This window comes from Ictidomys tridecemlineatus, chromosome 5 (genome assembly GCF_052094955.1).
Source record: "Ictidomys tridecemlineatus isolate mIctTri1 chromosome 5, mIctTri1.hap1, whole genome shotgun sequence".
Lineage (NCBI taxonomy): Eukaryota > Metazoa > Chordata > Mammalia > Rodentia > Sciuridae > Ictidomys > Ictidomys tridecemlineatus.
In genome coordinates this window covers 171,752,574-171,767,646 of record NC_135481.1, presented here as the reverse complement: position 1 = coordinate 171,767,646, position 15,073 = coordinate 171,752,574, and the positions used below count along the sequence as shown (strand labels likewise).

The 15,073-nt window shown below is 43.4% G+C and overlaps 1 protein-coding gene across 3 annotated transcripts in view; it reads right to left on the bottom strand.

The window, feature by feature from the left end:
- Positions 1-2,521: 2,521 nt before the first annotated feature.
- Positions 2,522-15,073, bottom strand: part of Rnf24 (ring finger protein 24) — a 77,225-nt gene continuing 64,673 nt past the window's right edge. For all 3 annotated transcript variants that reach the window (XM_040275343.2, XM_021723191.3, XM_040275342.2), the window contains 2 exons: positions 9,085-9,164; positions 2,522-8,088 (listed from right to left, as the gene is read on the bottom strand). In XM_040275343.2, coding sequence (XP_040131277.1) covers positions 7,950-8,088; positions 9,085-9,164 — 219 coding nt within the window. In that variant the 3' untranslated portion in view covers positions 2,522-7,949. The remainder of the gene's footprint in view (positions 8,089-9,084; positions 9,165-15,073) is intronic.

Sequence of the window (15,073 nt, the reverse complement as noted above, 5' to 3'; positions counted from 1 at the left end):
TAGAAGGGCAGCTCTGTGTTACTTCTCTAAATCATGACAAGATCTGTATGGAAGGAGAAAACTGCTGGCAGAATTCCTAAGGGTAGGGGGCATAATGACCTGACCAAAATGGGTGAGCTAGTGGAAAAAGCAGAGGCTGGCAGTGTGACACCAAAGAGCCTCTGGAATTGATGGCTCTTCAAGGGGCCATGTAGAGAGTATCCTTTCAGGCTGAGTAGCAGATGAGGAATTGAGGTGTCTGCTGATTAACTGTGGGAGCCTCTGGTGCTTAGGGGTTTCAGACTACTTGAGTGTCTTGCTAAGGGCTGGACCTTTTCTTTCTGCTGTGCAGAATAATTTAAGAAGCCTTCCCCTTGGAGACAGCGCAGCTTTTATATCTAATGTGCCAAGTGATGTGGGAATCACAGTTGAAGGCAAGGAAAGGTCTGGTATAAAGCAGCCTTATAACCAGAAGGAAGGTCTTAAGACCCTCTCTGTTCTGTGATCTCCACATGTAGCTCAGTTTCTTTCTGGGGTTGAAGGGAAGGGTGAGTAGGGCGCAAGATTGGGTGTGGGCTGTGTGATGGCAGCAGAGGGCTGGCTCACTCAGGGTGTCCCATAGCTTTTTCCCCGAGGGACATGTGCCTTTATGCATGTGCCTTGACACATTTAGAGTGTGGGTCCAGCTGGGCTGGGGCCTCCTGCAGCAGAGTAAGAGGAATGCTGCTGGGATGGCAGTTCACCCTTATTGCAGCTGCTCATCTCTAGGTCTTCCACTCTCAGTTGTCTGCTTGTTGGCTGCACTTTCTCCTTGTTACCAAAACCACCACCACCATCTACCCACTTGTACTGGGACTGGAGGTGGGGATTTCTCAGCTTATGGGCCCTTGGCTTTCGTGCTCTGCTGGGCAGATTATTCCTGTGAACTTCCATCTCATGTAGCACATGAGGTTATGACAGTGTTCCACATGGGCAGCCTCCTCGGCCCTGGCTATTCCTACAGTATAACACAGAAGGAAATTGAAGCCCAGAAGAGCAAATATACCCAAGGTCACACAGCTGGTAATGGGCAGAACTGGAATCAAGCCCAGATCTGTCTGGATCCAGAGTATGAGCTGTGAATGTCTCGTTGGCCTTCCTTCAACCCACTGCTCCTCTCTTGAGAAGCTGTTTTTCTTCACTTTTTACCTTGTGTTCAGCCCACTCTGTCATTCCATGGGAGTGTTTTTGATAGGCTACCAGTGAACCTAAAGTTACAAATCTAATGGATGTTTCAGGATCTTACCTGCGTCAGCTCTTAGCAGGCTCCTCTTGCTTCTCTGCCTCGTGGATTATTTCCGTCTTTGCCAGCTTGTTCTCTGATGACAGATGGTGTCAGTCCTCAGATACAATCCTGGATCTCCTCAAGCCATCTCTACAATCCTGGATCTCCTCAAGGCAGCACCCCACCCAGACCTGGCCCTTAAACTAAAGCCCTAGACACTATTTCCTCTCCACCTGTGGACTTCCACGCTATCCCTACAGATATGCATATCCTTATCCAAGCTTACTGCCATCTCACCACCTCCAGCCCATAAGGTGCACTCTGGGTGGTCACCATGGCCAACATCCTGTCTGCTCTCAGTGGTTGTCCTAGTCTGCTTTCCACCTGGTGGCCTGAGTGTCTCACCTTATCCTAATGCCAGAAGAAGCAGTATGTGGCTATGGTGCAGAGAAAAATATATAGTCTGAACTGATAGGAGGAGGGTGGCTGGTCAGGGGTAGGAGGTGGCAGGGTGTAGGGAGATGAGGGCGTAAGGGCACCTATGTTTGATTTTGGACTGTCAAATAGGCACCTGAGTTTTTAGGTCAGGTAATGCACATGCAGATGGGAAAAGCAAGGGGATTTTGTGAATTCCAAGAGCATGAAAAAAATAATAGTAATGAAATGGGCAGTGAAGGAATAAGAGACAAAACAAGCTATTCATAGAGGCCTATGGCTCAGACTAAGGGCAGGTCTTCAGGCTCCTGGTGGAGAATGGATGAGGCTGTCCAGATTCCACTGCAAGGTCATGAATGGCCTCAGAACAAGTTTTCCTGAAGCCACCAGACTGAAGCTAAGCTGCAGATGTCCTAGTGAGGAGCGAGGAGAGTAGCACTGGCCTAGAGGACTTTGGACCAAGACTTCTCTTCAAAACAAATACTTTAAGGTCTGGGATATATAGCAAGAGGGTTGGTTTGGGGGTGAGTCCTTAGGGTCATGTGGGCTGAACGTGGAAAAAGCTAAGTCCTGCTACTTCAGTCCACCCTGAGTTCACAGTTGGGAGATTGTCAACATGTGCCTGTACAATTGAGGCCAGGGTGGTTGGTAAGGCCTGGACTTCCACTGTAATCTCCATTTGAAGCCTACCATTCTCACCATTATGCCTGTTACAGAAGTGGACAGGCCAGAGGCATCAGCACCTACCCCCTCTGCTTGAGCAGAACCTTTCCCTTTGTATTTTCAAGTCTTACTACCCAGGCAACTACTCTGGAGTTGAAAGGCACACACTGGAACACTAAGTATTTTCAAAACCTGCTGTTTATTTACATGTGTTTCAGTCAATTACATGCATGTTTTGTTTTTAAACAAGTGATTAGCAAAAAATGCATTAAAATTTTAAAATAGCAATTAAATATACAAAAATATACCTTACAAAAAACTGCGGATGTTTAAAAATATTCTGCTGCAGAATTCTTAGTGTACAAACACGTCTATGAAAACTGAGGTTCAGCATTTCATAAACCTTATTTTTGAGGGAGTTATACAATATCTAGTGAATAAGCCCCAAAGGGCTAAACTGCAAGACTAAAGTGCCCCCTTCCCGGCAATGATCTGTCAAGAGACCTAGAGACAAGTTACCAGCAGCGTTCTCTTGGAAGACCAGGCTGTCACCAGGAGGGACTTATTAATGCTGGGCACCCTACCCCATCCACCGAGCTGTGCAAGGGAGGGAGGAACGTGGACGGAGACTAATGGTACACAGCAGGCCTCAAACAGACCTGTGAGGCTGGAACTGGCCTAGGGTGCTGGGAAACTGTCAAAGCACAAACAGAAGTCTCTTGACATTGGTGGGGCCCACATTCTAGGTTACACCATGTCTATAAAGCAGCACGGGTGGTCTCCCTGACCCTGTGGCCACAGGCATGAGGACTAGATTGGAAAGCCAGAAGTGTAGATGCTTCATTTAAAAGTGGAATTAAGTGCTTTGCATCTTGGAACATCTTGGGCTGTAAAGCTGAACGGGAATTACTGAACAATTTCCCCTCAATTGGAAGCACAATCCATGGCACATAGGATCTTGTTCATCTTACTAAAGAGCTATAATCTGGTGTTTTCCAGTTATCACATGCAGTTTTCAGAATTTACATTGGTTTAGAAACTCTATTACTTAAGGAATTCCTAACAGGGAAAGACACTAACCAAAGCCAGATATTCCACAAGTGCCTGAAGGGTGGAGTTTACCACAAAATTTCTAATCAAAGTTCAGGTTAGAGTGGGCCTAGTTGCACTTTAAAACAGTGATGCTGCTTGGGTCAGTAGGCAGACAGATACCATCAAGGCTGATGAGAGGCACTGGGTGGCTGTTGGTGAGTGAGGCACAAGTCTACCCTCCCCCAGGGGTGCCTGGAGGAAGCAGCTTCAACTTTCATCTCCTTCAAGGGCAAAAATGAAAAGATTACGATAATTTCTTACGCTGAATGGAAAAGTGGTTGGGTGAGGGGAAATTCTCTAGGAAACATTTGCCTCTGAGTACATAGATGAAGATGAAAAGAAAAGGAAGCCAATCTGGAACTTGCTTATGGACATTCAGACATAGCAGCCAGCTGACTGGTAGAGGCAGAGACATCTGCACTACAAGATAAACCTTTAGTTTCTTTTCAAACTCCTTCCTCTGAGACACTGGCACTCTTTAAGAAACAATGGCAATTACAGGCAGACAACACTAAACAAACCAGATGGGGTTGGGGCACACTGCACATACAGCTTGGGGCTGAGGAGCTGGTCTTGCTTGAGCCTGCACTGATCTCACACAACAGGAAGACTATCTGAAAACTAGTGCTCTTGAATTAGCTGGACCATTGGCTTTAAGGGAAGGATTGCAGTTGCTGATTCACATAAGAAACTATATAGTTCCAGTATGTAAACATCAAATAAAAAACACCTTATTCAAAAGGAATGTGATGCAAAAATATCCCCCAGTTCTGGGCTCACCTTTTAAGAGATTCTGACTAATCAAAGGGCTCTTCCCACACGAACAGGAATGTCCCTTTAATAAGCCTGTGTGTTATAACATGAGCAAAAAAACCTCCAATTACCCATACATTTGCACATGTGGAATGTGTATGCATGAATAATCTCTGGAAAGCTATGCAAGGAGCAAAAACCAGTGGGTGCTCATGTGCTGAGGAACGGGGTTTGATGGAGTCAGGAGTGCAAGGAAGAAAATTTTTAACTGTTTTGTGGGATTACCTATTTAAAAAGTTAAATCTAGAAAGGAAGACAGCATTGAACAACCAAGTTGGGGTGCAGTGGGGGAAATGACAGATGAATGTGACCAAGGAAGATAGGAGAGGAAAGGGAGACAGGTGAGTCTTAGCCCCAGGTAAAGCCCCTGCAGCTTAGGAAGCTCTTGAGCCTGCATGACTCACATATTATGTGGATGAGCAGCCCCCTGTTCCTAGGCCTGCTGCTCACCAGGCTCTGGACACTGGCTAATCTTCCCAAGAGGTGGCAAGGACATTATTAATGCAGTCCTCAGGTGGTGAATGAGGAAATGAGGCTTTGACCTGCAGAATGGCACAAGGCAAGTGAATGGGAAGGGGGTGACTTAAATTACTTCAAGTGCTTCTGCCTGGAGCTCTGGGATACTCAGAGAATAATTTCTTCAGTAGTTCATAGTAGCTTAAAGTGAGACCTAACAATGGAGATGAGATGTGGAGTCATGAAGAGACACGGCCCAATGTCATTTCTGATGGAGCCAAGGGGTTTGGCACAAGGGAAACAGATCTTGATTTATTAAGAACTAGATAGCTGGCAATAGTGGGAGGTCCCCTGTATTCCTTAGCCCAGACCTCCAGAAGCATTTGTTCCCATTTGGCCAGCTCTGTCTTGTCCTGCTCCTTGGCCAGAAAAGTACAGGTTGCAAGGACTTTATCTGCCAGTGATGGGCCTAACTAAATCATACTTGGCAAAGAAAAGCAGCAGATGTCAACTTCTAGGGTCTTATGCTGATCCAACTAGGAACTGGGCTGGGTCTGTTCCCTGCTTCTAACATCAGCTGAGTTCAGTTGGCCTCTAGCAATAACTAGATAATGGTTTAGCCACAGAAGGGCTGAGTTATGTTCCATTAACCCACAGCACCCAAGTGACATCCAATCTTTGAGCTGCTTAAGACACTGACAAATCACACCAGCTAGTGGTCCAAGAGTAGATCAGATTCTCCACATATCTACACCTGGTGGGGGACCCAGGTGTAGGGACTGTATGGCTAAGAGTTGCCACAACTACTGTTAGTGATGCAGCAGGATGCCACCAAGCCAAGAGATCACTAAGAGCAGAGGAATACTCTTGTTGACAGTTCAGCTTCCAGCCCAATGCTAGCAGAAGGAATTCCTTTTAAGAAGCACTTTGCATTCACAAGTGCTGAGATGGTGAAGTTAGTGGCACTTCATTCAGGCACAGCATATCCAAGATGAGGCCCAGTGCAGAATACAGAGCATTCTTGTCCTTTCCTCTAAAGGCCCTGACTATTTGGGGTCTGCACCTTAGCCTGCCTGGAGCTCTTATGCAGTGAGATGAGATGATTTTGTCTTGGCACAAATCCAGGGACTTCATGAGGCTACCTCCTTAGTACTAATGCATAAGGACAGAAAAGATGGCAACTGAAAGGCTAGAGTCCTAGGAAAGTTGTAAGTGGCAATGATTTGCACTGCAGGTCAGAAGGGGAAAAATTTCTTTCCTATTGGAGCCCCTTAAAAAAAGAGGCAGCAACATCTGTCCCAAGGTCATGCCATGGAAACTGGTGGATGCTGGCCGTTAATGAGGCTGGGCTAGCAGCAAGCCCACTTAACATTGGTCACTGAAAACATTTCACTGTAAACTGGGTGTTGCAGCATTCAACTCTATCATGCTACGAACAGAACACAAAAGGAGGGTGAAAGTTGCAGTGTATAAAGAGTTCTCAAGAGGGCCAAACAGGCTAAGGCGTTCATATTAAAATAGTTCACACTTCTCTTGCCCTGTTTAGGCAGCAGTCCAGTTGGCATATGAATAGGTCACACATAGGAAACGGCCAATTCTGACCAACTGCACTTGTAATTTTCCAAACTGGATTCTGCCCAGCACTTTTCTAAGCAAATGGGAATTTTCTTCCTCATCTGACCCAAGCCACCTGAGCCAAGGTCAGGTTCCCTCTTATGATTGTAGAGGCTGGATTCCAGAAAAAATTCCTGGAGACATGCCATGAGTATAGCAGCAATGCCTTCTCCATCCTCTCCATATCACGCAGACTGTATTCCAGTGAAAAATTCTACTCACACCTGTGGGACAGAGTGGAGTAAAGCAGTTGATGATGTGTTGCGGCACCTCCTATGATGGGATGGGAGGGGGAGAGCAGGCTGTGGAAAAGAACGTTCTGTCTCATCCACTGCTACTTCACATGGCTAGTTTACACAGTATTCACAGATCCTAATAGACTGAGTCATTTCTAGAAAAGTTGGACAGAAAGAGCCAAAGAGTAGCATGCATCTCTCTCCTATGAAGACACTTTCAGTTGGTGATCACAAGTTCAAATACTGAGGCACACACTAAGGGTAGCCAGGCCTATAGGGGCTTCCTGAAACTATTTACAATTCCACATGGATCCCCGGCTTCAGGATTCAGAATTACGTAGGGAACTTACTTGGGGTAGACTTTAAAAAGTCAATGACAGGCATTTTTTTTTTCCTTAAGTAGAAACAGCACAAGAGAGGGGAAAGAATAGAGGGAGGAAAGAACAGGAGAGGCAAAGGGGTCAGTATCCTCTTCATTCGGCTGGGCCAGGAGGACTGGCCTTTGTCAGTTGCTCCTCTTTAGGGCCATCTGAAGGGCTCACAGCAGCTTCACCTGCACCAGTGGGCCAAGGCCAGCAGCTACATTGGCACCATACTGTGTTTATAGGGATGTAGGCAGAATCTTGGGGCCCCCTGGGTTACACAGGGACAGTGTGGACACAGGCTCTAGCCCCTGCTGGGGCTCCTGACAGGCCTAACTGGTGAATGGGAGGAGGAAATGGTAAGAGGAAATGACTTCTGACCAGGCCTTTCCAAGCACATCTAATATTTTCAGCTTAGATGATTTGATAGCAAGTATTGGTAGCAAGTGAACTTGGGACAGATATGGTGAGGGGCACTTCTGCCCTTGGGTTCCAAGATGGCCTTATAAAAGGAACATAACTGTAAAGCTGTGGGCACTGCCTCACCAACCACTGGCAGCTACCTGTGTTTTGGCTGGTGTAACCACTGGTTTTACTCAGTTCCCGGCTGCCAGGAGAGTTTGTGGTCTGCACAGGAGCTCATCTGTCCACAGGGTAGGGGCGTGGCTTTAAAGATGATCCCTCAGTTCCCTTATCTTACACCTGTGTTTATCTTCCCTTCTGCTTGATAAAGATTCACCTCAACATGGAGATAGAGTGTAATGGAGTTAGCAAGAGACCCTCATGAAGTTTCTGGAATCAAACCTGTAGACTCATCCACTCCTCTTCTCTTGGCCATGGGGTAGTGTCAGAGTGCTTTGGTTGTCACAAGACCCAGATGCCTAGATTGCCAGCCTGGCTGACTCAAGAGTTCTTGAGGAAAAAGAAGCGGCAGTTAATGCCCCAGGTAGAGAGCAGCCAAGACAGAGACTGCTTGTGTTCCTCCTGGCTCCACACAGATCTCGTATTCAACAACAGTCTGATCCTTGCAGTGAGCTATACAATGTTCTCTGCCCCAGGCAGAGGTCCCTGGGGGGGCCCATGGTCCTGCTTATTATGCAGTTGGGCCAGCTGCAGAACTGGCATGTTGCACAGTGGACACACTTTCCGAACTTCCAGCCACTTAATAAGGCACCTGCAGAATGAAACAAGGTGAGGGGAGGGAGATGTTAGTCCCATACTAATAGCAGCTCCTGCCGTCATCTCACTGTTGCCAAGGATAGTGAACATGTCTGCCACCTAGAACCCAAGTGTGAGGAGTCTGGTATATGGTCTCAAGGAGCTCCACTATAGGTGGAGAAGACATGTCACTCTCTGAAGGAATCAGACCCTCCTGTTTTCCAAAAGGTGATATTAGGAAGCCAGTTGGTGTGTTATACCCTCAGTTTACCCCCCACAACTTCTTTTTTTAGTGGGGGTACCAGGGATTGAACTCTGTGGTACTCGACCATGGAGGCATATTCCCCAGCCCTATTTTGTATTTCATTTAGAGATGAGGTCTCACTGAGTTGCTTAGTGCCTCACTTTTGCTGAGGCTGGCTTTGAACTTGTGATCCTCCTGATTTAGCCTCATGAGAGGCTGGAATTACAGGCATGTGCCACCATGCCCGGCTACCCAGGACTTCTTAAAGAGCAAAGTACACCGAGGAGGGAAATAGGAAGCAGGAAAATAAAATTTTCTAGCAGAAATACAAAACACATAAAATTGCAAGAGAAGGGAGATATTAATGTCTGTGGTAAGGAGGAGATGGCCCCACACTACCATTTATATACAGACTTTATTTATTTTGATTTAAAGTAACTATGGTTTTGATTAAAATACATTTTTAGGAGATGGAAACTATTGTTGGAAAGTTCCATCTAAATAGTTGTTTATAATCTGGGTTCCAGAGAGGTGTAGGCTTGGCTGACTCTCTGCCTGAGCCCTGTCGTGGTAGTCACATTCCACCCCCTTCACCCTCCTAAATGTCACGAATACACACACCTGCCTCACAGGGTGCTGTCAACTTCCTGCATTACAGACCAACTGAGAAGCCATCAAGCTTGTCTGGCATTGCCACATAGCCCACACTGAGTTGGTTGATATGCCTCAAGGTCAAATCCCATTAAATAATTCCGTGCCAATACTCACTTTCTGTGGAAGGCATGCTTACATGGACAAATCCCTAACTCGTCCCGAGGCTTGAAGTCTTCTAGACAAACTGCACAGAGCTGAAAGACAAAGTCACAAATGAGACCAAGTGTCTGGTAGGTACTCACCCAAGCCACAGAGCAGAGCTCAGGCTCCCCAGGGCCAGCCATTTGAAGAAATTTATAGTGTCTCACAACTCTTTACAGGAAAGAAACCAACTGGAATGGTAAGGCCCTCTGAAAAAGATGCCCATGCTCTTCCTGTTGCACATTTATAGGTGGTAGGCAGATGGAGAGACAGAAAACAAGTACAGGTTCCTTTATTCTGTACATGAGAGAAGTGTGACAGGATTCCTTTCATACATGCAGGCTTCACCTTGTAACTTGCATGTGACCAGGGACTGACTTTCCCAGGGGATGCTCTGCCTGATCAGCAGCACGGTCCCAGCTCCCAAGTACTCACTGAAGGGCCTGCTTATATCCTGGGCAACTCTTGCTTCAGTTTTTAAGGCACAAATTGCAGTAACATGCTATTTATAGATCTTAGAGCTGCCATGTGGCACTGTCCTTCTATCAGAGTCTGTCTTTGTCAAATTAAATGTTATTACAAGTTTCACTTACCAAATTATGTACATGGGCCAGGATTGCTCTCTGACAGATGGACAGTTTTCACTGCTTTCATACTTAGTGCCTTGGATACATGTATCATCACATTTACCCATTTTACAGGTGAGGAAACAAATGTAGCAATAATCATGTTGGGGAGAGGCCAGGCTTGGTGGAGTTGGGGAGCAGCTAGTCCTGGCTGGGGACTCAGGTCTGTTACACTGATGTGTTGCTGAACCTTTTCTGTCTCCTGCTCAATAGCTGCATTCTTCTTTGCTTGTTTTCCTGTTCATCCCCAGGGATCCTGGCTCAGGCTATCACTATTTCCTGCCCTGACAGCAGACACGGTTTTGCTGTGATCAGCTTTTTAACCTGTAATATGTAACCCAGTCTTTCTAGGTTATGTGTGCCTATAGCCAGTGCTGTGAATGTCAGTCTTCCAATACCCCTGTTGTGGCAGTTACTGGGGCCTTTTGTGTACAGCAGACAGGATCTTCTCAGGAGGAGAATGGACAAGAGTGCCCAGTAAGATTCAGCATGCCACCAAGACTGCAGGAAGGAAGAAGGCAGGATAGGTGTCTGCCTGGGCTTGGACACCTACTAGCTTTGTGTTATTACAAGTTGTGGCCTCTGCCCTCATAATTACTGTTCTTTACCTATAAAATGAGGACATTACCTGTCCTGCTCCTCACTGAACTATATCAGGTTGGAAGGATATAGTAAGGAGTCTATCAATACCAGTTGTCTATTAATGTTTAAAATTTGTGATGAGAGCATTACTTTCAAGTCCATTTTTGTTTTCTGGGGCAGGGTTATCTTTTTGGGCCTCAGCTTCTCATCTATAAAGGCAGAAAATGCCCCCACCTTCTAAACTGGGTGAGCAACCCTATGGCCTTCAAGAGGAAGCTTCCCTCAGCCTAACCTTCTGAAACAGGGTTAGAATTATCTTCTGGAAGTTCAGTACTAACTCTACTGAAGTATGTGAGACACATTGCTCATTTTTATAAATTCTAGGATCCAAATTTGTCACCTTTTCAAAATGGAGTTTGTTATGGTTTTTAATGTGCTATTATGTTCTACATAAACAAATTCTAAAATTATATTGGGCTAGTGTTGTGGCTCAGTGGTAGAGCACTTGCCTAGCATGTGTGAGGCATTGGGTTCGATTCTCAGCACTGTAATTAATAAATTAAGTAAAGGTCCATCGGCAACGAAAAAAATTAAAAACACCCTCATAAACAAACAAACAAAAACTATAGATGCCTGAAAACAAACAAACAAACAACAACAAATACAACATATACACACAGAAGATAAATTCTGACATGGTAAGTGCTAAAGGTGACCAAAAATTAAAGGCAATAATAAAAAGACAAAAGCCTCAAACTGGACTTCCTGGAAGATCCCCCAGGGCCAGAGTCATTTAAAAATTTTCCTTTATAGAGCATATTTTGCAAATGACCTTTACTTTCAATGACAGATTGTTTGTATCCAAAGTGATTTCCTATCACCTTTATAAATACTAAGCTATAATTCTCATGATATTTACTCTTTTAAATAGGTATAGAATTCAGCAGGGTTTTTTTTTTTTGTTGTTGTTGTTGTTTTTGGTACTAGAGATTGAATTGAATCCAGGGCACTACTGAGCTATATTTCCAGCCCTCTTTGTTTTTTATTTCAGACAGGGTCTTGCTAAATTGACAAGGCTGGCCTCAAACTTGCAATTCTCCTGTCTCAGCCATCTGAGTCACTGGACTCAGGTATGTACAGATGGGTACCACTGTGCCTGGTCAAAGAACTCTTCCCTCTCTGCTCCTAGTACTGGGCATCAAACCCAGGGCCTTGTCCATGCTAGGTAAGTGCTCTACCACTGAGCTATATTCCCAGCTCCTAAAAGTTTTAAAACACATCCAGAGTTGTAACCCCAGTGATTCAGGAGGCTGATGCAGGAGAATCACAAATTTGATGTCATCCGGGCCAACTTAATGAGAACCTTTCTCAAAATAAAAAAATAGGGGTGGGATTGTGGCTCAGTGGTAGAGTGCGCACCTAGCAGATGCAAGGCCCTGGGTTTGATCCTCAGCACCACATAAAAATAAATAAAATTAAAGTATTGTGTCCAACTACAACTAAAAAATAAATGTTAATAAAAAAATAAAAGGACTGGGGATGTAATTCAGTAGTAAAGCACCCTGAGTTCAATCTCCAGAACCAGGGAAAATAAAAAATAATATATTAACTCTCTGCCACTATTTAATTCCAAGAACATCTGCCTCACCTCCCTTACCCCAAAACACCCATAGCCATAAGCAATCCCTTCCTATTTTCCCTTTTCATCAAATTCTGCAACCAACCACTAATTCTGTCTTAACGGATTTCTCTATTCTAGACATTTTATGTAAATGGAAGCATAAATATGTGGTATTTTGCATTTGGTTTCTTTTCCTTGCTGTCTTTAAGGTTCATCCATACTGTAGTACTTCTTTTTTTGGGGGGGGTTACTGGGGCACTTAACAACTGAGTTATATCCCTAGCCCTTTTTTATGTTTTATTTAAATTTATGTTCTCACTGAGTTGTTTAGGCCTCACTAAATTACTGAGGCTGGCTTTGAACTCATGATACTTCTGCCTCAGCTTCCCAAGCCACTTGGATCATAGGCCTACACCACTGAGCCTGGCCTTCATTCATTTTCACAGTTAAATAATGTTCCCTTATATAAATATACCACATTTTGTTTATCCATTCATTGGTTGGTGGCCACTTAGGTTGTTTTACATTTTGGCTATTGTGAATAATGCCACCATACATATCAGTACATCTATTTGATTGCCTGTTTTCAATTCTTTGAGGTATATATGAAGGGGTAGAATTATGGGTTATAGAGAGTAACTATTAATTTTCTGAGGAGCTATCAGACTGATTTCCAACGTGACTGAATCATTTTACATTCCTGCCAGGACTATATATGGGTTCTAATTTCTCCATATCATCACTAACATTTATTATTGTCTTTTTGATTATGGTTATCAAAGTGGGTGTAAAGTGGTCATTTCCCAAGTAACTAATGATAAATTATTTTTTGGCTATTTGTATTTCTTCCTTGGAGAAATGTCTATTCAAGTCCTTTTGCCCATTTTTTAGCTGACTTATTTTTCTTTTTAGTTATGAATTCTTATATATTTTAGATATAAATCCCTTGTCAGATAATCAACTTGTTTTGACAAAGGTGCAAAAGCATTTCAATGGCAGAGGATAGCCATTTCAATGAATAATATTGGAGCAACTTCAAGTCCACAGGCGTGAAAAGCACATACTACCTAAATTACAAGTAATGATAAAAAAATTCGATAAACTGGAGTTAAAGACTTTTATTTTGCAAAAAGCCCTGTTAACAAAGTAGCAAAATATGAAGTCAATACCCATAAATCAAATACACTTCTATACATCAGCAATGAATCCTCTTTTTTTAAAAAAATTTTTTTAAAGAGAGAGAAAGAGAGAGAGAGAGAATTTTTAATATTTATTTTTTTTTTAGTTTTTCGGCAGACACAACATCTTTGTTTGTATGTGGTGCTGAGGATCGAACCCGGGCCACATGCATGCCAGGGGAGCTCGCTACCGCTTGAGCCACATCCCCAGCCCAGCAATGAATCCTCTGAAAGAGAAATTAGGAAAACTATCGCATTCACAATAGCCTCAAAAACAAACCAAACAACAACAACAACAAAAAAAAAAAAACAAAACTTGGGAATCAATTTAACAAAAGAGGTGAAAGACTGCTACAATGAAAACTACAGAATACTAAAGAAAGAAATTGAAGAAGACCTTAGAAGAAAGATCTCCCATGTTCTTGGATAGGAAAATTAATATTGTCAAAATGGCCATACTACCAAAAGCACTATTCAGATTCAATATGATTCCAATTAAAGTTCCAACATCATTCCTCATAGAAACAGAAAAAGCAATCATAATATTCGTTTGGAAAAATAAGAGACCCAGAATAGCCAAAGTAATCCTTAGCAAGAAGATCAAAGCAAGAGCCATCACAAAACAACCTTAAACTATACTACAAGGCTATGGCAACAAAAACAGCATGGTATTGGCACTGAAATAGACATGCAGACCAATGGTACAGAAAAGAAGACATACAGACAAACCTACACAAATATAGTTATCTCATATGAGACAAAGGTGCTAAAACCATACATCGGAGAAAAGATAGCCTATTCCAAGAAACAGTGCTATGAAAACTGGAAATCCATATGCAACAAAATAAAATTAAATCCCTATCTCTCACATGCACAAAACTCAACTCAAAGTGGATCAAGGACCTAGGAATTAGATCAGAGACCCTGCGCCAAATAGCAGAAAAAAATAGGCCCAAATCTTCATCATGTCAGATTAGGCCCTGACTTCCTTAACAAGACTCCTAAAGCACAAGACGTAAAATCAAAAATCAATAAGTGGGATGCATTCAAACTAAAAAAGTTTCTTCTTAGGAAAAAAACCAAAAAACAAAAAACAATCAATTAGGTGAAGGCAGAGCTTACAGAATGGGAGCAAACTTTTACCACACGCCCAATAGACAGAGCACTAATCTCCAGGATGCATAAAGAACTCAAAAAACTTTAACACCAAAAAAACAAATAGTCCACTGGGCTAAAGAATTGAACAGACACTTATCAGAATAAGATATACAATTGGTCAACAAACATGTGAAAAAGTGTTCAACAACTCTAGTAATTAGAGAAATGTAAATCAAAAATTCATCTCCCTTCAGTTAGAATGGCAGTTATCAAGAATACAAGCAACAATAAGTGTTGGCGAGGATGTGGGGAAAAGGCACACTCATACATTGCTGGTGGGACTGGAAAGTGTTGCAACCAATCTGGAAAGCAGTATGGAGATTCCTTAGAAAACTTGGAATTGAACCACCATTTGACCCAGCTATCCTACTCCTCAGTCTATACCCAAAGGACTTAAAAACAGCATACTACGGGGATGCAGCCACATTAATGTTTATAGCAGCACAATTCCCAACAGCTAAACTGTGGAACCAACCATGCCCTTCAATAGATGAATGGATAAAGAAAATGTGGTATATATACACAATGGAGTATTACTCAGCATTAAAAGAGAATAAAATTCTGGTACTTGCAGGCAAATGAACGGAGTTGGAGAATATCACACTGAGTGAAGTAAGCCAATCCCAAGAAACCAAAGGCTGAATGCTTTCTCTGATAAGTTGATGCTGATCCACAATGGGGGCGGGGGCATGGGATGAATGGAGAAACTTTGGATTGGGCAAACGGAGGGTAAGTGGGGATAATGAGGCAGGAAAGATGGTGGAATGAGATAGACATCATTACCCTAGGTACATGTA